A 25,216-nucleotide genomic window follows, 5' to 3' on the forward strand; every position below is an offset into this window, starting at 1 on the left:
CTGCCCGGTGCCGCTGCTCCGCCTGCCCTGCTCCGGCAGGGAAACCCGGGGGGCTACAGAGATGGGGAGGGGGTCCCTGCAGCCAAGACCGATCTCCCAGTCCAGGGAACCCCGCGTGGGGACACCTTGTGTTCTGCCTGTGCTGTCCATATTCCTCCGATGGATTTCGCCCCGCCATGCCCTGCCCGTGTCCCAAAAAAAGGCCGGGGGCACTATGGGGAAGGGAGCCCGCTGGACTACAACTCCTCAGCATTGTCAGCCCTTTGCTCGAGGGGGCTGCAGGCCAGGACTCCAAGGGAACGGCTGATCTCCTGCAAGCTGCTCCCTCGCGGCCCACGGACAGCAGTTGCTCCAGCTCCATTTGTTGTCTGTCTCCCGGTACAGAACAGGCAGGAGCAGGGACTGTAGGGGGACCTCCCAGCTAGGGTGTTTCCTGTCAGCTGTGCGCTTGTGCGGCCACTCAGGAGAAATTCTGAGGAGCAGAGCGCCCACACCTCGGTTGTTCGGTTCTGTTGGTGGTAGCTCGGTTGTTCGGTTCTGTTGGTGGTGGCTCGGTTGTTCGGTTCTGTTGGTGGTGGCTCGGTTGTTCGGTTCTGTTGGTGGTGGCTCGGTTGTTCGGTTGGTTCTGTTGGTGGTTCTGTTGGTGGTAGCTCGGTTGTTCGGTTGGTTCTGTTGGTGGTAGCTCGGTTGTTTGGTTGGTTCTGTTGGTGGTTGTTCGGTTCTGTTGGTGGTAGCTCGGTTGTTCGGTTCTGTTGGTGGTGGCTCGGTTGTTTGGTTGGTTCTGTTGGTGGTTGTTCGGTTCTGTTGGTGGTTGTTCGGTTCTGTTGGTGGTAGCTTGGTTGTTCGGTTCTGTTGGTGGTAGCTCGGTTGTTCGGTTCTGTTGGTGGTGGCTCGGTTGTTTGGTTGGTTCTGTTGGTGGTTGTTCGGTTCTGTTGGTGGTGGCTCGGTTGTTTGGTTGGTTCTGTTGGTGGTTGTTCGGTTCTGTTGGTGGTGGCTCGGTTGTTTGGTTGGTTTGCACATAACATTATTCCACACATGGGTGGAAAAAATGAGTGCCCAGATGGAAAAGTTTAGAGGAACATTGATCAGCTCCTCCAGTCCTGGCCTTTCCCCAGCAGGAGGCACAGTGAGGGGTGGGGGAGAGGCTGCATGCTCCCTGTGCTGTTCACGCCGTGCAAGCTCCCTGCCCATGGCGCGAGGTTGGCTCCTGAGTCTGCACTAGAGGAGCACGCTGCAGCCCCTGGGGCTGTGGAACATCCTGGGGAAGCTGGGTGTCCATCAGGACCCCAACGGGAGCCCTCCCTGTGCCATCGTTCTCCGCTGGTCATTCCCTCCTCCTCTCCCACCCGCCTCCAGCCTGGCCAGCCCGTGTGCTGAGGGGCAGCCAGGGGAGGGGAAGCTGGCCAAAGTCAGCCCATGGGATTTCAGGGAGGCAAATTCCTGGGCAGCCGGTGGGGCTGGTTCGCAGTAGGAGAGGCTTTGGTGGCAAGTGGGACGTCAGCCCCAGGAGGGAGCGTGGGGAGAGGCGCAGCTAGACACGGGCCCGTCCGGCAGCTCAGACCTCGCTGATTCATCTGCTCCATCCAGGCTCCCCCCGGACTGCCATCTCCTGATTCCTTCCCAGGGCAGATGTCTGACTGGCCTAGCCCCTCCACCTACATGGCCCTGGTTACTGCAAGATGGGAGAGCCCTTATCCCTGCCATTGCATTAGTCCCCTTTGAGAAGGGCACAGAGGCAGCCGAATTCCTGCAGTGTTACAATGACCTGGGGCGACCAGCATGCCTGGCTCGCTCACGCACACACACACCCCCCCCGCTGCCCCTCCCACTCTGCTCTCCTGTACCATCATCCTGGAGGCCGCTTGTCAGTTTTTCCATACCCAGCTGCCAGATCAGTCACTGCTTCATGGGCCCAGCACGAGGTGCCCGGTGCCCACTGTGTCAGGGCACCGCGGTGGGGAAGCTCGCAGCGTTCGCAGGCTAGCTGTGCGGCGTGGCCAGGAGGCTGCGTACGGGTGTCCGAAAGGCCCCTCGCCTGCAGCTGACTGGGGGCAAGTTAGCTCAGCTGTGACGCTGTATCCGCTTTCCGGTCTGAAGTAGCAAGAAGCTCCCGTCAGCGCTTCCGTGAACGGCAGCCCCTCAAGAGTCTCCCCCTTTATCATGCCACCCATGGGGCTGTGTGAACCCCCCTTTGGCTCACTCACCAAGGTGGGAGAGACGTGTCAGCCAGCCGGCCTGATCCACAGCGTGGGGGAGGGGGTGAGCGCAGACGTGGGAATTCTCCTCCTCCCCAGGGGTCTGGGCTAAGCCGCCCATCACTGACCATCGGGGCACTGCTGTGGGGGAAGTTCACATCACTAGAGCCTCCTAGTTGGCAGGGATGGCGCTTCTGTGGGGCAGCCAGGCCCAGCTCCCGGGGCCCTGGTGGGGGGGCTCCTCTCCGGAGGCTCCTGCTGTTCTCAGATCAGATCAGGGTCTGCCGTCACCTGCCCAGTTGTCCTGGTTGGAAGCAGGACAGGGCCGGTGAGGCAGGAGGCAGGGCCCGGGCATGGACAGCCTGTGAGGGCGACCTGGCCCCGCTCTCCATGGGGACTCAGCCTGTGACGCCCGCGCTGTCACCAAGCAGCATGTGTAATTGTAGCTGGGTTATTTTGGGCTGTTGCTGGGGCCTCCCACACACACACCAGCCGCTGCTATTTTGGAGCTGCTGGCACAGCACCTCCCCTCTCCCCTTCCTCTCACTGCTAGGACGGGGCAGTCACGTCATGAAGCCTCATATGGGGGGGGGGGTCGCTTCCTTAACCCCCTGTGCGCTGCATCCCTGCTGGCTGGCGTCTGGAGAGCTCCCCTGCCACAGCCCGACCTTCCGATGTGGGGAGGGCAGGTCTGACACCTTGCACCCCTGGGGCAGGCTGGGCTAGTGGTGAGAGCGCAGGCAGGGGATGCTAGGCTCTGCTCCCGCAAGGAGTGGTGTCTGGTGCCTAGAGCGGACTCCTGGGGTCTGTCCCCAGTTTGGCGCTGACTCTCTGTCCTTGGCCAAGTCTTTTGCTTTCCTTGTGTCTGTCCCCCCCACCCTTTGACCCCGCAGTTCTCTGCTTCCATGGGGCTGGCTTCTGGTCCCGGCCCGGTTGCATGCTCCCCGCCTGTTGCTCTGCCTGCTCCTGTTCTCTTCTTCCTGATAGCACAGCCAGGTGCGCTCTCGGGTGCAATGTGCCCTGCTGAAGGAGTCCGTCACTTCTCCCTGCCCCGGCTGTTCTAGCCAGGGATGAGGAGGCATTTCTGGAAGGGAGTCCAGGCCAGTGGAGACCTACCTGGCTCGTGTTGCCTTTTCCTAGCTGATAGAGCCAGAGGGTCACTGTCTGGCAAAGTCCGGGCACTGCTGTGAGGAAGCTCACAGCATCACTATTTTGGCTGGTTGTGTCAGGGCACTGCTGCGAGGAAGCTCGCAGCGCTGCCCCTCTGGCTGGCAGGAAGAATGGCACTTCCGGCTGCCATGCTGTACCGGGCTGGGTGGCAATTCCGTAAGTGTACTTTAGCCACGAAACGGGAGTTCCAAAGTTCTGGTTGCCTGACCCTTGCCCGTGCCGAGTAAGGGGCTCTTCCAGGCACCTGAGCTGGGGGCCCTGGGAAGAGAAAGTTTGGCTGGGTGAGTGAAAGTGACAGAAAGCGTCTTTCACTTCCTAGTTCAGTAGAGGCAGTGGGAGTCCCCCCGCCCAGGGCCCCTTGGGCATGGCTGCCCCCCCCCCCCCCCCCCCGCAATGCTTCTTGCAGACCCAGTGAATTAGTCTCCTGTGTCATTCTCTGCTGGGCCAGAAGGCTGGGACGCCCCCTCTCCTCACACGCTGTACTTTCCACTCTCTGGCTGGAACAGGGGCAAGCCCCCATTGGGTCTTATAGAGTGACAGAGCTCTTAACCAGTCAGAAAGGCGATAGCACAGGCGGGTTGGTATTTAAGTCCCTCCCCTGCGGCTCCTCTCAGTCCCCCTGCGCTCACTGGGGTTCCCAGCTGGGTCAGGACCAAGGAATCCCATTTAAATTCTCTCGCTCCCCACCGCAGTGTGGACACGCCCGGGCTGGGGGCTCGCTCGCCTGTGCAGTGCACACCCCCCCCCCCCCCCCAGGGACCTGCCCAAGGTCACACCAGAACTTTTGAGGCTGGGAATTAGAGTCTTTAACCACTAGGCCATCCTTCCTCACCAGCCGGGAGATCTCTTTAGGCTGCAGCATGGTCCCGTGCCCAGCCTGCAAGGCCCGGCTCAATTGGAAACCCAGGGGCCAGGTGGGGGGGCTGCCTTAGCTGACAGAGCTCTGCTCCTGGGGAGCGCCTGGTGCGCGGGGGGTGGGAGGGGACGGGCAGGAGATGAAAGGCAGCAGAGGAAAGGCTGCCTGGGACTTTGAGCCCAGGGCCGAGCCAAGGCTGGGCCGCCTTGTGCCTGGAGGAATCTCCGGATTGTGCCCTTGGAGCAAGGTCTGAGGAATCCTGAATTAATGAGCTCCAAGGTGAATGCCCGACGTCCCTCCCCCACCCCGCCAGCCGGCCCACGCCCCCGGCCAAGGCAGCACCATGCTGGGGGCAGGGCAGGGCAGCTTGCTTCTCTCTCCCAGGGGAGGGGCAGGCTCTGGGTGCTCAGAGCTCAGCTCCTCTGAGTCGGGTCCCATTTAATCGGAACCTGCTAAGTCTGGGGTGGCAATCGGGGGAGGGGGGGTCTGGCCCGTCTCTGCCTGCAATAGCCACAACAGTCTGAACGTGCATGGGAGGGGGGGGGACGGTGGCACCGTCAGTGCTTTCAAGGGGAGGGGGAAGCCCCATCTTCCATGGCTTCTGCCTCTCCCCGCACTGCTGGCTGGAGTGTTTCTCTTGGGGGGTCTCTGCTTTTAACATCCTCAGCTGTTCATGTAATGGCCCCTTGCGGCCCCCTCTCCCCCACCCCCCGCCTGTTGGCTGGGTGTGAACGTAGGCCCAAACGCACAGGCCTCTGCCCCTCAAGCTGAAGGAATAACTCCACTCGGAGGTAGCAGTAGTAGGCTGTTACCCTGTACATTCACCATTCTCTGGGGGGCAGGGACACTGCTCCCTCAGCCAGGCTCCTGTCATCGGGGGTGCTCCAGCACCTGGACCCTTAATCGCCACTGGGCGGAAGGGCACAGGTCACGCTGCCACGAGGGCTAAAGTCCCCTCCTGAGAGTGGAAGTAGATGAAGGGGATGCTCCCCCAACTCAGCCAGCGGCGCTCTTTGAAGTATTGTTTCAAAGAGGAGGTGCACCCTGAGCGAAGAGCAAGAAGTCAGGATTCCTGGGTCTCCTTCCCAGCTCTGCCACTGACTCACCATGTGGCCTTGGCTGGGTGACTCCCCTGCCCGGTGCCTCAGTTTCCCCACCTGTCACATGGACATAGTGACACCGTCCTGTGCCATCGGGGGGGCTGTGGAGGTGCAGGGTTTAATGAGCAGCTGCCTGTTGGTTTCCTCCTGGGTGCTCAGCATGGCGGAAGGGGTTACAGAGGGGCAAGGCGGGCCTGGCCCCCCCAGTTCTCCGGTCACTGCTCCGCGTGGCTGTGTCTGCCGGGGTTCTAGGCGGCTCGCCTGAGACTGAGCAGGCCCTGCCATTGACCTGCTCCCTGTGCTGTCTCTTTGCAGAACTCCAAGACGGTGCAGGGTCTGACCGGCCTCCGTAACCTTGGAAACACGGTGAGTCCCTACCCCCGCAGCACCTCTCTGCTGGGCTCCCCTCGTGCCCAGCCTGGCGGCATGGCCCCTGCTGCACCACCAGGCAGCCTCGTCCGCTCGACTGGTTTGTCAGGCTCCAGCACCCCGTCACCGACACCCACCCACGCCCTTCCCCGACATGCATTGCCCAAGAGACGGGCACCCGGCCCTCCCGCCGCCCTGACTCAGGCACCGTCTCTGCAGAGGGCTTTCTCAGTTCCTTCTCAGGAAAGACGGTAGCTCGCGCGAGGAACTCCCTTCCTGGGCCTGCGAGCGGCCCCTCCGCCTGCCTCGCCCACCGCAACCGCTTCCGGCAGCAGCCGGGCCTCGCTCTGCCAGCAGCCCCACCCCTCGCTTCCGTGCCGCTCACCCAGAGAAAGAGGAACCCCCAGCATCAGCCGGCAATTCCCCACCCACACGCTGAGAGCTTGGGGATCCCCAGCAGACCTGCCCCCCGGTGCTTAGAGCCCTGGGATCCCCAGAAGCCACCCAACAGCTAACATCCCCCTGATGCCCTGCCACCACCCCCAGGGGCTAAGGAGCCAGGGGCTTGCTCTCACTGCTTTACCTTCTCCCTGCTGGGGAGGCGTCCCCCCCCAAGGGAAACCCACCCTTCCTCTCCGCTGCATCAGCTGCTCCCAGGAGTTGGCATCCTGAATGAGAGCTGGGGGCCTCAATAAAGCCACCCCACAGGGCTTGCCCAGCTGTGGCACTGGGTGTGTCTGGCTCTCAGCCCCCTTTAATTGGCTGTAGAGGTGGTGACAGGGTGGCACCGAAGTGTGGGGGAGTCCCCGGGCACTGCACCCCCCCCGCCGTCCAAAGTGACTCAGACGCAGGTAGAACAGAAGGTTATTAAGTCGTCAGGGACACCGCGTAGAACAGACTTGTCAGCACAGAAACCAGAAGCAGCCAGCCCCATCCATCTTGAGGAGAGGGGGACCAAGGGCCAGGGCGCTGGCCCTCCCCTACCTCCCAAGACTGACTCCCACCCAGCTCCTCTTCCAGCCCCCCAGCCAGGCCCCTCCTCCAGCTTTTGTTCTGCTTCCCAGGGCAAAAGGTGTCACCTTGTTGCACCCCCTCCCAGATTGGGGTCACAAAGGGGATGGGTCATTGTGTATGGGCGGGAGGCTGCCACACCCAAATTCCCATCCGCATCTAGGTACTGGGGCAGTGCCCAGGGAAACTGAGGCACACCCGCAGGGTCACTACAGAAATCACATGCCACATAAGGAGGGGAATAAAATCCCCGCTTTGTCACACAGGGCCACAGCCCCGTCCCCGCCCCCAGCTGCAGAATTCGTTCATCCTTGTCCTGCACAGAGGGAGCTCTCTGTACGTTCTCCAGGTATAGGAGCAGCGCTGACCCCCGGCGGGTGGGCACCCTCCCTTCCCACATCCCGCTGAGGTCAGGCCAGGGGTCTGTCGCTTGCTCCGCTGATGCTCTGAGGTACCAGGACCCTCTGCTGAGACTGCCGACAGGTGCAGGCAGATGTTGGCACGTGGCCACCTTTCCCGGGGAACTCCCTCCACCAATCCCAGACCACCCTGCCGCTATCAGACCGGAGCGGCTGTTTGTCCCCACTGCCTCGGTCAGGAGTGCAGCCAGCCCCCCGCATGGCCAGCTGTAGAACTGGAAGGGACCTGGCTAGGTTGTCTAATCCAGTCCCCCGCACACCTCCCAGGTCTGTCTAATCTGCTCTTCAAAACCTCCAGTGATGGAGATTCCACAACCTCCCTAGTTCCTCGTTCCGGGGCTTAACCACCCTGTCCAAGCCCTTTTCCCAACATCTTAACTAAATCTCCCTTGCAGCAATGTAAGCCCATTGCTTCTTGTCCTGTCCTCTGTGGATAAGGAGAATAATTTATCCCCTTCCTCTTTACAACAACTTTTTATGTTCTGGTTATCATCTCTCTCCTCTGTCTTCTCCACTCTAAACAAACTCAGTTTTTGCGATCTTTCTTGTGAGGTCAACTTGTCTAGACTTTCACTCATTTTTGTTGCTCTCTTCTGGTCTTTCTCCAGTTTGTCCACATCTTTCCTGAAACGTGGTACCCAGAACTGCACGCAATACTCCAGCTGAGGCCTTATCAATCCTGAGGAGAGGGGAAGAATTATTTCCCACGTCTTGCTTATAAAACTCCTGCTTATATATCCCCAGAACGATGTGTCTTCCTCTCTGTCTTGCTTTGTGGACTCATATTTAGTTTGTGATCCACTCTCAGGGCCGGCTTTAGGAAGTGTGGGGCCCAGTTCGAACAGTTTCAACAGGGCCCCGGCAACCAGGATATTTTGTTGAGCAAAAAAAAAAAAAAAGCACAGAAAAAAAGTCACAGCCCCTTTAAATCCCCAGCTACAGGGCAGAGTCCCGCCTTCCCGCTAAACCCCAGGGCCGACTGCCCCTCCTGCAGTGCAGGGAACCCCTGCGCCCAACTCACCCCTCCTGTGGCGCAGGGAACCACCACACTCCTCCTCAGGGGCCGACGCCCCCTCCCGCAGCGCACCCAGCACGCTTCCGGCTTCAGGGTGCGGGGCCCTCTTAGGCACAGGGCCCAATTCGGGGGAATCAGGTGAATCGGCCTAACGCCAGCCCTGTCCACTCTAATCCCCAGATCCCTTTCTGCACTACTTCTACCCAGGCGGTTATTTTTATCTGTGCAATTGATCGTTCCTTCCTACGTGGAGTAGCTTTGCATTTGTCTCTATTGAATTTCATCCTGTTTATTTCAGATTTATTTCTCTAGTCTGTCAGCATCTTTTCTGAATTCTAACCCATCCCTCCAAAGCACTTGGGATCTCTCCCAACGTGGTATCCACTGCAAACTCTAGAGGAACTGTCGCGCTGCCATTTTCCAAGTCAGTTACGAAGCTACGGAATAAAACTGGACCCAGGACTGATCCCTGCAGGACTCCACTCAATATGCCCTTCCAGCTTTACTATGAGTCATTGATAACTAAGGCTGAGACTCTGTCACGGATATTTTTAGTTAAAGTCATGGGCAGGTCATGAGCAATAAACAAAAATTCTCAGAGCCTGCCACTGTCCCTGACTTTTACCAAGACTATCCATGGCAAAATGGGTAGGGAGAAGAGTCCAGCACACATAGCTGATGGGCTCTGTGGTCCTCCAATGCCCATAGCATCAGGGCACCTGCAGGGGCCCCATCTCAGAGCTCCAGGGCACCCCCACCAATGTTCCCTGTAAGCTGAACTCTTGGGTGGCCACCCAGGAGAGATTCAAATGCCGCCCAGCTGATTAGCAGAGTGTCCAGAGCCAGGCGCAAGTATTTCTGTTGGTGGTGCACAGGTACACATGCCTGGGTGCACAGAACAAAATTTATTCTGCACACTGATGGAAAAAAATTAGAGGGAACTTCTGCCCCCCACCGGCAGCGAGCTCTGTGGCTTGGAGCAGCAGTGTCCCCCCATCGCCTGTGGTCAGAGCATCCCTCAACTATAGCTTCATTTTCTCTTATTGTCCTTCCCTGCTCAGTGAGTAATAGGTCTACCCTGTTCTTAGCCTTCCGTTTGCTTGTAAAGCAGTGGTCAATCTTTTTTTCAATGGCAGATCCTTAAAATGTTTTGAATAGAGATGCAGACCCCTTTGGAAATCTTAGACATAGTGGCTGCGTCTAGACGGGCTTTCTTGCGCAAAAAATGAAGGTGCCTGTGTACACTGGCCCTCTTGTGCAAGTATCTTGTGCAAGAGGGCTTATCCCTGAGCGGGAGCGTCAGAGTATTTGCTCAAGAAGCACTGGTTTTGTACATTACAAAGTCAGTGCTCTTGCGCAAATTCAAGCGGCCAGTGTAGACAGCTGGCAAGTTTTTGCGCAAAAGCACCCAGTCTTTGTATCCCGAGAGGGTCTGTGGACCACAGTTGTAATGAATGTGCAAAATGGTTTCTCGTTACCTTTTATGTCGCTATCTAGTTTAAGCTCGTTTTGCACCTTGGCTTTCTAATTTCCTCCCTGTGTGCTTGTAGGGGTTTTTAATATATATGAATCCTTCATAATTTGACCTCGTTTGCACTTTCTGTATGACTCTTTTTGTGTTTCTGGTCTTTGAAAATATCCCAGGTAAACCAGTATGGTCTCTTCCCATAATTTCTCTCTTTCCCACACATGGGGATGGTCTGCTCTTATGCCCCTAATAATGTGTCCTTAAAAACAAACAGACAAACAAAAAAAACCTGCCAGTTCTCTTGAACTCTTTCCCCTTAGATTTGCTTCTCATGGGATCTTACTTACCAGTTCTCTGAGTTTGCTGACGGCTGCATTCCTGAAATCCATTGTCTTTATTCTGCTGCTTTCCCTCCTGCTATTCCTTAGAATCGTGACCTCTATCATTTCATGATCATTCACCCACACTCTTTTCCACCTGCAATTTCTCAACCAGCTTCTCCTTATTTGCCAAAATCAAATCTAGAACAGCCACTCCCCTCATCACTGTCTCCACTTTCTGCAGTAAGGAATTACCTCCAATACATCCCCAAAGCTCATTGCGTAAGCTGGGTTATTTTCCCAGCAATAGCTGGCTAGCTGTTGAAGTTCCCTGTTCCCGTTAGGGTTTTTTTTTTAAAGCATCGCCCACTTCGTCTTCCTGATGAGGTGATGTGTAGGAGACAGCTGCCATGACATCGCCCTCGGTTTTTTACCCCTTTTATCCTTACCCAGAGACTTTCAACAGGTCGTCCTCCCCCTTCTAAGTCAGTCTCAGTGCAGGTGTAGATATCTCTGGCATGCAAGGCAACACTTCTCGTTTTTCCCTTCCTGGACAAGCTGTACCCTTCTCTATCAACATTCCAATCACAAATTTTCCTCCCTATTCGCTAGGCTGTCGATTGTCACCAATGTGATTATTCCACTAGTATTTCCAGTTCCTCCCATTCGTGTCTCCACACTTCTTACAGGCAGTCAGCTAAGATGCTCTGCAGTCCCTCTGGTCTCTCCTTTGTCCCTGCTTTGATTGCCTGTGTTCTTCCGTGAGTCTGACCCTTTGCCCGGGTCTCTGTGTTTTAGGGTTAACCTGCGGGCTTTTGCCTCCTGCCCCCGTCGAAACTACTATAAAGCCTGCCTCGCTTGGTTAGCCCGACCGCCTGGGAAGATACTCCTCCCCTCCTGGTTGGGTAGCCCCATCTCTGCTCAGCAGTCCTTCTCAGAACAGCATCCAGCGGTCTGGGGAGCCGCCCTGGGGACACTATCCATGCAGCCGTGCGCTCGTCCCCAGGACGTATCTGTCCCAGCCCCGTCCCCTCCGTGACGGGGGGCTAATGAGAACCTGGCCTGCACCTCCAAGTCCTTCGCCCTGACTGCCAGAGCCCTGTGGTCACTGAGGATCTGCTCAGGGCCATAGATGCTCCCTCTCCACCTTGCGGGGGTCTCCCTGTGCAGCTTGTCAACGCATTCTTTCCCTGTGCACGGACGCGCCTCCTCCTGTAGCCCCCCTCCCTGCTCCCTGAGAGATGTTACCAGGGGCACCTCTCACACAGGATGACCCTGCTCCACACCACCTTTCCGTGGCTGGGAAGTGCAGGCCACAGTCGCTGCACATCCACCCGGGACCCGGGGAAAGGTGCCCGCGGATGGGTTCTCTGTCTGGAGGCAGGGAGGGGAAGGGCTTTGTTGGCCCCGAGGCCGTTCCAGACAATGCTGATTTTATTCTTTCTCCCGCCATAAGCTCCCTCCCCAGCTCCCTGGTGTGCCTGGTGTGACGGCGCGTCGGGGTCCCCCGCCTCCTGCACCCCTGTAGTGGCACGAACAGACTCCACCAGCCGGTAGAACAGAGGGAGTTTATTGCTTCTCCAGGATACAGCACAGATTTAATCCGGTTACAGGAACTGGGGCTAGGAGGCCTCAGTGCCCCCCTTGAGATGGGGGGTGGCTGGGCCCTACAATCCCAGCCCCCTCCCTAGCTCCTTCTCCCCTGCTTCCCAGACAGAAACTAAAGATCGTCCTTTCCCGCCCTGCCCCCAGCCAAGGGCGGCATCCCACCTTCCTTTGTTCCTCTCCCTGGGGGGTAACTGGTCGAACAGGCACCTCCCTGTCCCATCAGCTACTGTGTGTGTGGGACAGACAGCAGCCAGTGGGGGTCACCCACAGCCCAAGCCTAGCAACCAGCAAGGTACCCCCACTACGTCACACCTGGTACAGACTGCCGGCGGAGGGCGGCAGCCAGGTCTGGCGGAGATAGGTCTGGCCCCCCTCTTTGGCTGAGTGTGAGAAGCCACCTGGAGAAGGCTGCATGCCCCCCGCTCTAGGACAGATCCGGCCAGACGATCCCTCTCTCCAATGCCTTCCAGTGGCCTGAAACGCCAGGCGGCCGTGGTCTTTCCTGGCACTCCAGGCACCGGCGCTCCTCCCCCACGGCGGGGACTGTCCTGTCTCCGGTGGCCATGGTCTCCCTTTTGCCTCCCCTGCAGTGTTTCATGAACTCCATCCTACAGTGTCTGAGCAACACGAAGGAGCTGAGGGACTACTGCCTGCAGAACCAGTACGTGCGGGACCTCAACAACAGCAGCCGCATGCACACCGCGCTAATGGCAGGTAAGGGGAGCCAGGGGCCTGCACCCAGGCCTTGGAGAACCCGGAGCGCTCCACCGGGCCCGTCCCTTTGGCTGCGCTTGGCCATTCGGTGCAGCCTCCCTCCAGCGACTGACCCTACTGGGATGCGGCTCCCAGCCTCTTGGCCCTCTGGCTCCGTGTCACCCGGGCTCAGGTTACCGGGCAGAGGAAAAGTTTCCTGCAAAACTCTCCTTGGGATGCAAGAGTCACGTTGGCTCTTTTCTTCTTGCATCCCCTGCCGGTGTAATGCCAAAAGCTCCTACTTGAGAGATTGTGCTACCTCCTGCTGTTTTCTAAGCACTGAGCATGCCCGGACACACTGAGCATGCTCAGCAGTTCTCTTGCAGCCCACACTAGCTGTACGTTTTGGCTTAGTCCATGTTAAAAGCATTTAAAAAGGAAGAAAAGTGGCTCAACAGAGGAGGTGGCTTAACGGTGACTTGGCAAGGGGTGCAGCAGATGCAGGCAGGGTCAGGATCTGGTCTGTGGCAAACTCAGCTCTGGTGGGGGAGGGGAACCTGCAACATTACACCGTCCCCAGCTCTTGGTAACACACTTGCCACTAGTCTGCCTGCCTGGACCCATGCGGGGCACTAAGGGGTAAACCCATCCGCTAGAAACATTGTGTTGCAGTTGTGCTAGTCGCACCTCAGCGGGGTGTTTGTAGATGCTGGAAGTGATGTTGCTTATCTGTATCACCTGATGCGTAAAGTTTCCGTGGAAACATCGTAAACTCACAGACGGGGCCACATAACTCAAAGAAAACAGCCTCATTTTGACCAAAACTGTCAGAAAGAAAACTTCCCAATGCAGTTGCTACTGTACTCGAAAGTGTGGGACATACTTCGCCCCCGGGAATATCTTATGCATTTCCCTTGAACTGGTTTGCGGTTAAAAGAGAAGTCTGTAGTCACCTGACAGCATGCACACACCAAAATATTAGTCATTATTTGTAGAATGGACTGATGGGGAAAGGTTGTTCTGTGTGGTGTTGTGATAAGTTGTGCAGATAATAAGATCTCTGCCTCCTAATTAGAAAGCATCTTCTTAATGTTCTCTGCTCAGCTGGAGACCTGCATCTAAAGCACAAAGGTAATTATCTTCTTACTATCACAATGGCAATCCATGTCACCTTCTCGAACAGGAATGCCTCTTAGCAGATGAGCCGTAGAGTGTCGTGTGTGACTAGAGTGTGTGAATAGCAAAGGAGAAGCTGATGCTCTTATGTAACCCCATAGCACTACGCGCTATTGAGTGTCTAATGCCACATGCTCCAAGCTATAGTTACTCACCAAAATAGTCTCAGTCGTTTGCAGGGAGTTGAAACGTTCCCGTCCCTGCTGTGGGCAGTGCTCTGCCGTTACACTCGCCCCGTCACAGTTGGGGGCCTGGAAGCACCCCAGATCCTCCTTACACAGGCGCCCACACTGCACAAAGGGGAGGGTGGCCCCTGGAGCAGGTGACAGCACCGCCCTGTAGGGACAAGCGGTCCCGTGCTGTCTGTCACCCATTCTGTGCTGGTAGGGGCCATGCGGAGATGCTGAACTGTCGTGTGGTCCCATGAGGACTGATAATTTGCACGTTTCAGGTGCTCCGGAAAGGGGACCATTGTTGGCAATTCCTCACTTTGTTCTCCTTAGCGAACACCTCGTGGCCCTTGTTATCCAGCGATGCGGGGGCGGCAGTGCAGGGCTGACCCCCAGGAGACAGCCTGCACCGCTGACTGCGCTTAGATTGTGCAAGGGACTCAGAGCAAGGGTTACTTCACTGAGCCGCTGCTGGGTTCGTCCCAGACCCTCTGGCTGGCCAGCTCTGCCCCTGCCGGGAATGTGAAGTAATGGGCCTAACTTACAAAGCCGGCCACAGACAGAGACGTAGCTACCTCCTGGGCAGCCCTGTCCTCTCGGATGTGTGACCCCATCTGAGCCTGTCTTCTCTTGGACCTGAGAAGGGCTCACAGGTGGGTCTCTGACATACTACGGCAGAAATTTCACACTTCCGCTTGGGCCGGGAAGGGAGCCCTTTCTGGGTTTTTTTGCACCAAGGCAGGGGGAAATGAGCAAGTATTCACCTGGACTGTCTCTCACTAGCCTTCCTCAGACTGCCCAACACCCAGCTCCCAACCCCCGTCAGCCACGTGCGCTGAGACTTGCCCCTTGTCTCTACACCATGGCGCTGCCGTGAGCACGACATAAAATGCCAGCAGGCACAAGGGACGCACACCGACGCTGGTGGCATTGCAGCAGGACTGAGGGAGACCCCATCCCTATTGTCCATAGCTCAGTGATCAGGGAGCATCCCCGTCAGATCCCACAAGACAAAGGGGGAAACTGAAGCAGCATCCTGTTGCCTGCACAAAATTCTCTATCACTCCCGTATGATAAGGGGCACCCAGCTTTACCCATTCCTAAGGGTCACATGTGACCCTATTCATTTAAATACCCCCCATGTCCAATTCCTAAGGCTCAGGGTGTTTGCAGGACCTTTTACCAGTCTTACTCAGTGTCGTGTGATTCGATTTATTTTAGATCCAAGAGAAACCAGCGCGCTCCATGGAAACTTAACCACTTTCTTATTTATTACAAGCTTTAAGCAGTTAACGTTGTTGTTTAAGTTTCACAAGCCTTAAAAACAATGACTATACAATGGAAACGTTAACTACGATAAATTCGAAAGCAATGAACACAGCGCAAAGCAATGCGAAAGCAACGAATAGCAGATCTACTAGAATACAATAAAGCCTAGTTCACTTACACTTCACCCGGATGCTATCTACAGTCCCAGGCAGGAGATCGTGGTTCCTTTGACTCCCACGTGTCGGAACGTGTTTACTTCTAGTTGCATCGAGCAGGACGTAACAACCCTGCTCACTCCCTCTGTGACGACGCATCGGGGTTCCCCCAACTCCTGCACCCCTGTAGTGGCACGGACAGACTCCGCCAGCCAGTAGAATGGGGGGAGTTTATTGCTTCTCCAGGATACAGCACAGCACAGATGTCATCTGGTTACAGGGCAGGCCTAGAATGCCTCAGCCCCCCTTGAGATGGGGGAGACTGGGCCCCTAAATCCCAGCCGATGCTTAGGCTGCTTCCTCCATGATTCCAGACAGGAAACTGACTCTCTTTCAGCCCTGCCCTCTTCGACAGGGGTTGGTCTCCGCCTTTCTCCCTTTTTTTCTCTCCATGGGAGGCGACCGGTCGGACAGGTTGTGAGCCCCTGGCCTAGTGACCCATCCACTGTCCTGTTGGGCCGTGCTACAAATAGCCGCCAGTGGAGGTCACCCACTGCCCAAGCCCAGCAACCAGCAAGGCCCCCCCATACCACACCGGGTTCTAGAGCAGACAGCTCCCCCCACTAAGTCACAGCCTCCCATTGAGTCTTCTTACTAAGCCCATTTTATAGCAAAGCGAGACTTGGTCGTTCTAATAATATTTACCGTTGATTATGTTTTGTGTAAGATGCCCAATGCCCTATGTGGGGTACATCCTGGTACTTGGGATGTTGCCTAAACTATGGGCGTAGTTGACAGTTTCATGGCAGCATCTGTAATTTGTGCTTATCAGAAACAGAAGTACCAGCGCAAGGTTGATTGTCGTGTGTTCTTGACGTGGTCTCGCGTACCAAGCTTAATCTGCATTGCTATTCAAAACATTCCTGCCTCTCTCAGCTTCTCCCTCGACCTTAACTGCGTGCTTACGTGTACCAGACTTGAGACAGGCCTGGGTTTTGCTTTTTAGAGAGCCGCACTCTAAGGCAAACATCACCATTGATTGGCAAGGCAGGGCTGTCAGGCTGCCACACACACAGTCACGTCCTGACTCTCTATTTAGTAACGATTACCTAGAAAGCAGAATACACATGCTGGCCAGACAAGGTCAGTCTCATCTGGTTGCTGCACGTCATGGTCATGCAGAGGGTTCTTGGCAGCTCTGGTCTTAGGCTGTGTCAGAGGTGAGTTATTCTTCCAGCTCTTTCCCTCTTCTCCTTCCATTCCCTCTTTCTGTTGGTCTCCTTGGGACGTCAGTTAATACACAGACACTTTGAGCATGTCTGCACTGGGGAGTTACTTTGAAAAAACTCCCCTTATTTCAAAATAACAAGGTGAGCGTCCACACGAGCACGCCCGTTATTTTGAAATAACGGGCTTGTCATTTCAAAATTACAGTCTCTTCACAAGCAGGAGTTATCTTATTGCCTATATATAAAGCTATGTTATGCCCACATCTTTAATACTATGTACAGATGTGGTCTCCTTATCTCAAAAAAGATATATTGGCGTTGGAAAAGGTTCAGAAAACGGCAACAAAAATGATTAGGGGTTGTGAATGGGTCCCATATGAAGAGAGATTAAAAAGACTTGGACTTTTCAGCTTAGAAAAGAGGAAACTAAGGGGGGATATGATAGAGGTCTATAAAATCATGACTGGTGTGGAAAAAGTGAATAAGGAAAAGTGATTTACTTATTCCCACAATATAAGAACTAGGGGTCACCAAATGAAATAAATAGGCAGCAGGTTTAAAACAAACAAAAGGACGTTTTTCTTGACTCAGCGCATAAATCAATCTGTGGAACTCCTTGACAGAGGATATTGTGAAGACTAGAAGTGCACACAGCACCCTAAACTCAACATAAGATATGCAATTTGCTCTACACAAATTGCATATCTTATTTCAAATCTATTTTGAAATAGCTTATTTTAAAATTTGGTGCATTTGCACAGTGCAGAATTTCAAAATACCGTGCTATTTCGAGACATCCCTTTACCCTCGTGGAAACAGGCCACAAACCAGTCCCACAGAGCGCTTCAGCTGCCTACCTGAAGCCTCATGAGCAAAACCCCTCTAATACCCAAGCAATATCTGTGCCCCAGATGGCCCCGGGCCTCATACACAGGTGAGGGGTCCTAGCACCCAATACCACCTACCCCGAACAAGTTCTGTCCGGTTCCAAGAAACCAGCCACAGATCCCTGGTCAATTTACCCTCTGGATCTTACCCACAAATCACGCTGAGCCAATCCTTTAGCATCTAACATCTAAAGGTTTATTACTACAATAAAGAAAAGCATGAGAGTGAGGTTGTTAAAGGATAGTACATTACATGCATCGAATCTCCCAGTTCTAGATGGAGGCTCTAGCAGAGCTGTTACAGCTGCTGGCTTAAAATTCCTTGTTGAGCATCCTAGGATCAAGATGGGTCCACAGTTCTTTCCGGCTCTTCGATCCCTGCAATGCTGCCTCTGGGATGAAGTGCTGAGCTGAGTACCAAGATGGAGTCGACCACATGGCCTCTTTATACATCCTTCCTGGTCTCTTCTTGGCTGCAGCAGGCCACCTGGCCAGCGGCCTATCTCTGTGTTCCCTGCTGGCAGCCCTCAGGTGTCAGCCCTCATGCTTTAGGTGTGTCCTTGGCCCATTGAGTGCCATTGCCCCACAGGGCCTCGCTAATTAGCATGTCCATAGACCGGGCTCTGCCCAATGCTCAACCACATGCAGAGAAATATTCAGTATCCACACAGATTACAGGTTCCTAACTATACACAGACATTATACAATCACATGACTAGCGTATATAGGATTAGCAGACAGGGAGCTTCTATTCAACACCCCACATGGCCCCCTTTTGTACCATTTTTGGGGCCAGCACCCCCACCTATGGGTGCAGCAGTGATCTGGCTGCTTCCCTCAAATTCGGTAACGTGACAAAGGCTCTAACCACCAGATCAAGGCTGCGCAGGAGGCTTTCTCCCCCCTATACCATTTTGCAGAGAGTTACACAGGCACCTAAGAATTTCCTGCCTGCAGCTTGTAATCGCCCTCTAGTCCTGTGGCTTGGCTAGTCACCCAGCCTGTAGATCACCCTAGTGCAGCTCCTTCCTCGTCTTGCTGCGGTGGGACTGGAGCAGCCATGTGCTTGCTCTTCTGTGACAGTCCAGCTGCCGGGGGAAGAGGTGATCTGGTGGGGAGCATAGGTCCCTGTGACTTTTTCTGCAGAAGCTGATCCACTGGAATTACATAGTGATGGTGCCAGAAGTCTAACCAGCAGCTCGCTCTCTTGGCTGTTGAAGGAGGACCACTCTCCTTACATATTGGCTGTGTCTAGACTGGCCAGTTTTTCCGGAAAATCAGCCGCTTTTCCAGAAAAACTTGCCAGCTGTCTACACTGGCCGCTTGAATTTCTGCAAAAGCACTGACTTCCTACTGTAAGAAATCAGTGCTTCTTGCGGAAATACTATGCTGCTCCCGTTCGGGCAAAAGTCCCTTTTGCATAAAACTTTTGCGCAAAAGGGCCAGTGTAGACAGCTGAGATTTGTTTTGCGCAAAAAAGCCCTGGTCGCGAAAATGGCAATCGGGGCTTTTTTGTGGAAAAGCGCATCTAGATTGGCACGGACGCTTTTCCACAAAAAGAGCTTTTGCGGAAAAGTGTCCGTGCCAATCTAGATGCTCTTTTCCGAAAATGCTTTTAACGGAAAACTTTTCCGTTAAAAGCATTTCTGGAAAATCATGCCAGTCTAGACGCAGCCATTGATTGGCCCAAAGGGCCAGCCCGTGGTAGTCAAGTGGTTTGGGCAGCTGCCTGTGGTGTGCCAGGCTGGGCTTCAAATCCCCCTTTTTTCTTGAAGGGAAGTGATTAGAACCTCGATGGCTTCTCTCTCCACTGAATGGCCTGAGTGCTGGGCCAGCGGGTGGCCGATGCGAGGGCTCTGTCCGTCTTTGTTCTGATGAAGGTGGGCAACGTTCAGTAAATATTGAATGACAATTGGGCAAGCGCACTCTGGCGAGTCCCTTGGAGCCATGTGGCTTGGGTACTTGCCTGATAGGTGTAGGGGGGCTGCTTCCAGTCTCCTTTCTGCTTTGGGTCAGGCGGGGGGGACGTTGTTAGAATGCTGCAAGTGCTCAACTTTGCCTAGATATTAACCAGACCCCCTTAAGCCCCTGAGCCCTCTGTGGTGTGCGGGGTAGGGTGCTTCTTTGGTGTGCAGGTGCCCCCGGATCAACTCCCCACTCCACCTGATCCAGAGGTGCGAGATCAGAGACCTTGAACTGCATCAGGAGGGTATCTGCAGCCCCTCTTGCTCGTTTTTTTATGAAAAAGGCGTTGCTGCTGAGCAGTAAAACCCTCTCTCTTTAGTCCACCATGATCAGGCTACACACCCAGGCTGTGGCAGGCACCCCAGGGCACTCCCCTGCTCTTCGGAGGGGTGTGACCTGGGGGTGGCCACCTCCTGAGGAGAGTCACTGGTGAGCCATCCCTATCCCCACCCCCTCCCTTTTTCCCCAGAAGTCAGACGGCCTCTTGAGAAAGAGGGGGTGGGGACAAGGATGGCCCAGCCCAAAGGACAGGGAGGCAGGGGATCCCGGTGCAATCCCCTGCCAATTGGCTGTGGGGTTCAAACTGGGGGTCTCCTCCAACTCGGGCGAGTATCCCAGCCACTGGACTAGAGTGTGAAGGGAGCTGGGCGCCTGCCCTGGCAGCACATTGAACTCAAGTGGAACGGCTTCCACAGGCAAGAGGGACGGCTCCCTATGCCTACGACAGGAAGGGACAGGCCTCAGGACAGACGTGAACCCACACAGCCCTTGGTAGAAGCGCGGAGCTTAGCCATGGGGCTGCGAGGGAGCTGGAGGATGAGGTTGGCCCAAAGCACATTTCACTGAAGTGGAACAGTTCCCGCAGGCCAAAAGGTACCGCAAAGATCAACTGCAGGGGAGATCTGAATCCCCTTTGGCACCATCCCGGGCAGGGCCGGATTAAGGGGGGGGCTAGCGGGGCAGCTGCCCAGGGCGCCAACCTATGGGGGGCGCCTGATTGAAGTGGTAAGGGGCGCCGCATCAGGCGCCCACCATAGGTTGTCACCCGGGGGCGGGACCCTGCATTTGGGGCTGCGCCCCGTACACGTCAATTAGGTGCCATGCGCCCAGGATGGGGCCAAGCATGCGCCGCACGCCCGCTGCCCAGAGCACAAGACTGGCTCGGGCCGGCCCTGATCCCAGGCACACGGCTCAACCCCCGGGGCGGAGAGGACACTGGAGCTACAAGTGGCCTCAAGCACACATAGTTCAAGTGGAACAGCTTCCAGAGCAAGGGGGACAAAGAGGAAGAAATCGGCTAGTGTGAAACACTGGTGTGTAGGTGTTCCATCCTGCCCACAGAAAGCCAGCTGACTGCCGTGGAACCTTAAAGGGGACAAAAGCCCTCTTTGGTTTCTCTTCTCTCTGCGGCTCAGCTGTGGTCTTCCACCAGCTCTTTCCCCCGTGCCACCGAAAGCTGAAGTAGCATCACATCCACTGGCAGCCCAGATGTTCGGCGAGATAAGACAGGAGTCCGTTCCCAGCTCTGTGCGTGGGAATTAATCTCTTCTCTGGGCCAGCCCCGGTTTTGAAATGAAATTCATCTGGCCCCCAAGAGCAGCGCGGTATCTCAACCCGACAGAGGCCACGGCACCATGGTAGCGCTTTGTTTACTCTCAGTGTTTGCCTTGCTTGAGCAACATGCAAAGAACACGCCTGAATCAGCTTCTTCGTGATCTACCTCGAGGGCTGGGGTTACAAAATAGTTGCCAGTCATCGTGCGAGGTTGTGAAAGCCACCGGTAACACGCTTCACGACTAGGCAACTATCTCTGTGTACACGTCACTATCTGCACTTCATGAACGTTTGCGGTGCTAGATTTATTATTTGAATTCGGTCACATTGCTTCGCTGGTGACATTAACTCAGTCGGGTCCCAAACATTTTGCCTTTGGTCGGTCCCCCTGCAGTCTCTCTTGCCAGATTTGACTCATTCTTCATGTGCACAATTGTCACCACAACAGCTGGGTATTGACATTTTACTCCAAGGACAATGTTGAACAGCTGATTGGACAGCTCCCCAAAAGTTTTGCACTGGGCTCTAGCCGTGCATACCACCTGCAGAAGCATCATGAAGTCAGTAATAGCTAAAATGACTCATCAAAAGTTGGTCACTCAATCACTGACAGATTTCTCTCCAGCTCTTGCTGCTGCTTCTTTTGGTCAGTTGTTAGGTTGAGCTTACCGAATGACTTGCTGCTTTTCTTGTGTGCCTTCTCTGCCATCATGCAAACTTTCTGCCATTTCAGGTGGGACCACAATGTTCACAAGTGGCCATCAGATGTCTGAGCTTGTTTCAGGTTCAGAGCTGAAAGGCTTTGTCATTCTTTCAGTCACTACTGTCATAATATCTTGGACAGCAGTTTCATCCACAGCTGTGCCCTCTTGTGGTTGTTTCTTTGTGGAGATCTGTGGCTGAAGACTGCATGCCGTGCAACTGCCTTGTCTTAGATGGTACAGCTGCCTTAAAATGTGTGGAGACAAGGTGGGCGAAGTCATATTTTGATTGGGCCAAGTTTGCTTGGTGCTCAAGAGCTTGTCTCTTTCACCATGAGAAGTTGGACCGATAAAACACCCCCCTTCCTCTCAGATATCTTGGGACAAACACAACAGCAAATGCACAGTCAGCCTTCACACAGCACACAGTCAACCTGTGGAACTCCTTGCCACAGGATGTTGTGACGGCCAAGACTATAACAGGGTTAAAAAAAAAGCTAGATAAATTCATGCAGGAAAGAGCCCTCAATGGCTATTAGCCAGAACAGGCAGCTTCTGTTTGTCAGAGGCTGGGAATGGGCGAGAGGGGATGAATCCCTTAATGTTCCCTTTTCTGTTCCTTCCCTCTGAAGCACCTGGCATTGGCCACAGCCATGCACAATACTTGGCTCGATGGATCTTTGATCTGACCCAATATGGCCGTTCTTATGCTTTTATGTTTACCACTGCAAGCAACTTTAACTGCTTCCCCTAGTTCATGTTGAGTGACTGCACCGTGATCATGTACCATGGAAACATGTGGCAGTCTGGTTTTCTGCACTCTGGCTGTCTGCTGGACCGGACGTATATCTAGCATCTCCTCCGTTTATGCAACCTCATCTAGGATAGTTCATATGACCCCCCCCCCCCCCCCTCCTCCCCGGCAAACAGAATAGTCACTGCCAACCTCCCAAGCTACAAGCGCTGGCTGCCATCTCTCTTTGCGGCTATATAATCCCGCCAGAGTTGGGAGAAATCTGTGGCTGAGTTTTCGCAGGGCAAAAGTGTATCCGAACAGTTTTCCTTGGGTGAGTCAAGGGCTCATGAAGCAGGGGAAGTCTGTTCACGAACTCTGCCACAGCAGTCTCGGCTTGCATGGTGTTTTCTATGCAGACTGTCACCACATCTTCGAGCACCGCAGCGCAAGGTCAAGCTCTCTCCAAAATGTGTCTCTTCTCATCTTCTGGGAGAATACAACTGTCCATGGAGCTGCCACCCACTTCAAGGAAGTCCTCATAGGGCGGCAGAGCCTAACACCACAGTCATGCAAAGGAGAGACTGACGCGCCATAGACGTTGAGTACCATAAGGATGCTTTCAGATCCACTTTCCTGCATCACACTGCCTGTGTCACCCAGGAAATTCACTGCCTGGTGCAAGCCATCCCTGTCAAATTCAGTTCGATTCCTCCACTTAATCAGCTGTGCTTTGCTGTAGTTTGCTTCCCCATCCATAAGTCCAGGCTTGGCCCTGAGAGTGGAACATACCCTGAAAATATTTCACCCTGGTGTACACTGTATGAATATCAGCTACTGGTGTAGAAATCAGCGCACCGCAGCCAATACTCATAAAATATAAACAGCAGACAGAAAATCTTCTCCAGTCAGTCCATTCCACAAATAATGACACCTATTTGTGTGTATTACACGGTACAAAGAAGGGCATTCTGTGTCGTGTGACTACAAACGCTCCCTTTAACCAAAGGCAGATCAGTACAAGAAAATACATAAAATATCTCACCAGGAGCTAAATACTTCCCAACCTTTCCACAACATTATTATTTTGAGTACATAATTGCACAGGCAATTACATTTAGAAGCTTTCTGCCCATTTGGGTCAAACATAAAGGCTGTGTCTAGACTGGCCAGTTTTTCTGGAAAATCAGCCGCTTTTCTGGAAAAACTTGCCAGCTGTCTACACTGGCCGCTTGAATTTCCGCAAAAGCACTGACTTCCTACTGTAAGAAATCAGTGCTTCTTGTGGAAATACTGTGCTGCTCCCGTTCGGGCAAAAGTCCCTTTTGCACAAAACTTTTGCTCAAAAGGGCCAGTGTAGACAGCTGAGATTTGTTTTCCGCAAAAAAGCTCTGATCGCGAAAATGGCGATTGGGGCTTTTTTGCACAAAAGCGCGTCTAGATTGGCCATGGACACTTTTCCACAAAAAGTGCTTTTGCGGAAAAGCATCTGTGCCAATCTAGACGTGCTTTTCTGAAAATGCTTTTAACGGAAAATTTTTCCGTTAAAAGCATTTCCGGACAATCATGCCAGTGTAGACGTAGCCAAACTGTGTTTCTTCAAGTTACGGCCTTTTGGGTGATGTTATGATATTTTTTTACATTGGAAGCCCGGTAACATTTGAACATTACATGGTACAGAGTAACTTCGCCACTTCCATCAGCTGCAAAAACCTTAGCTGGGTGCCCAACATGTAGTAGCAACAATATTTTTCCAGATTCTGGCTTGCATTGTGCTAAGTAACAGAGGGGGGGCCATGTTTGTCTGCCTCTGCGAAAATAACGAGCCCAAATAAATCTGTTAGGTGCCACTGGACTTCTCGTTGATCTAGCTGATGGGTTCCCCCAACTCGTTCATGTGACCCCCTTTTTAAATCTGTCGGGCCGACTGCTCCGACACCAAGGTTTGCCCTGGCTGGAGCTCAGGGAATGCTTTGCTGCGGATCCTGTACGAGGTGTAGGCTTCAGCGCTCTCTGCCAGAGTCGTGCCAGCATCGCAGCGCTCACAAGTGGAACAGAACAGGCTGCCTTCCGCTCCTCTGCTCAGCAGGTCTGGCTGTGCCGACGGGCTGGGAGCAGATCAGCAAAGTGAGGAGCTGCACGGCCCCCCCCCGGGAGGAGACCTGCCTGTAGCTGGGGCTGTGGTTCAGACCATGCCCCCAAAGGGTGAGCCGGCACGAGCGGCAAACCCCAGGAACCCTCCTTCCCTCTCTCTTGGCAGAGTTCGCAAAGCTGATCCAGCTGCTCTGGACCTCGCCCCCCAACGAAGCAGTGAGCCCCTCGGAATTCAAGACCCAGATCCAGAGATACGCGCCCCGCTTTGTCGGCTACAAGTAAGGCCCGGCCGCAGCCGCGGCTCGACGGGGCGGGAGGGGGCCCGGGACGGCGTGGGGAGCCCCGGGGAGATTCCTGACCCTTCCCTTGTCTATTCCAGCCAGCAGGACGCACAGGAATTCCTGCGCTTCCTCCTCGACGGGCTCCACAGCGAGGTGAACCGGGTGCTAGTGCGGCCCCGATCCAACCTGGACAACCTGGACCACCTCCCGTGAGTAGGCAGCGCAGGCGCGGCGCGAGCAGGGTGCCTCTCTCACAGCACCCTGGGGAGCTGCCTCCGTCCCTGCAGAGCAGCATCCAGGCTGTACCCCGGGGCGACGCTCCCCGCCGGCTCGTTGCCAGCCTGGGGATTCCCAGAGGGGGGTGCCAGCTGCTAAACCCTGCAGTGCCCGCCGTGGCCAGCTCTTTCCATGGGCTGGTTCTGAGCACGTCCAGCTTGGTGGCGGCTGGACCCCACTGGCAGCAAACTCCCCAGCTGGTAGAACCCACCCGTGACGGGGCGTGGGGGCTGCAGGCACGGAGGGGAGACTAAGCAACAAGCCCAGAGGAAGGAAAATCACCCTGGATCCCAAACTGGAGGGGTTAGCTGCCCCCTGCCCACCAAAGGACCAAGCAGGCCTGATGGTGAGAGAGGCGCTCTTCTCCCCACACGGCACAAGCACTGCTCGGGGTGGGCTTGGGGGCCGGGGGGCGTTCTGCATGCCTGCCCGCTGGGAGGTCGTGGGGCGTAGCAGCAAGAGAGCAGCGCTAGCCCTGGAGTTAGTGCTCTGCAGACCCTAA

At 54.9% G+C, this 25,216-nt stretch overlaps 1 protein-coding gene across 8 annotated transcripts in view; it reads left to right on the forward strand.

Moving 5' to 3' along the window:
• The window catches only part of USP2 (ubiquitin specific peptidase 2), a 58,127-nt gene that overhangs the window by 27,616 nt on the left and 5,295 nt on the right, over positions 1-25,216 (forward strand). For 7 of the 8 annotated variants that reach the window (XM_075909508.1, XM_075909511.1, XM_075909509.1 and 4 more), the window contains 4 exons: positions 5,637-5,687; positions 12,122-12,245; positions 24,324-24,435; positions 24,537-24,647. In XM_075909508.1, the coding sequence (XP_075765623.1) occupies positions 5,637-5,687; positions 12,122-12,245; positions 24,324-24,435; positions 24,537-24,647 (398 nt within the window). Of the gene's footprint in view, positions 1-4,473; positions 4,501-5,636; positions 5,688-12,121; positions 12,246-24,323; positions 24,436-24,536; positions 24,648-25,216 lie in introns of those variants that run through there. The other variant, XM_075909515.1, reaches the window with a different exon arrangement.

Source organism: Pelodiscus sinensis, chromosome 26, assembly GCF_049634645.1.
Source record: "Pelodiscus sinensis isolate JC-2024 chromosome 26, ASM4963464v1, whole genome shotgun sequence".
NCBI lineage: Eukaryota > Metazoa > Chordata > Testudines > Trionychidae > Pelodiscus > Pelodiscus sinensis.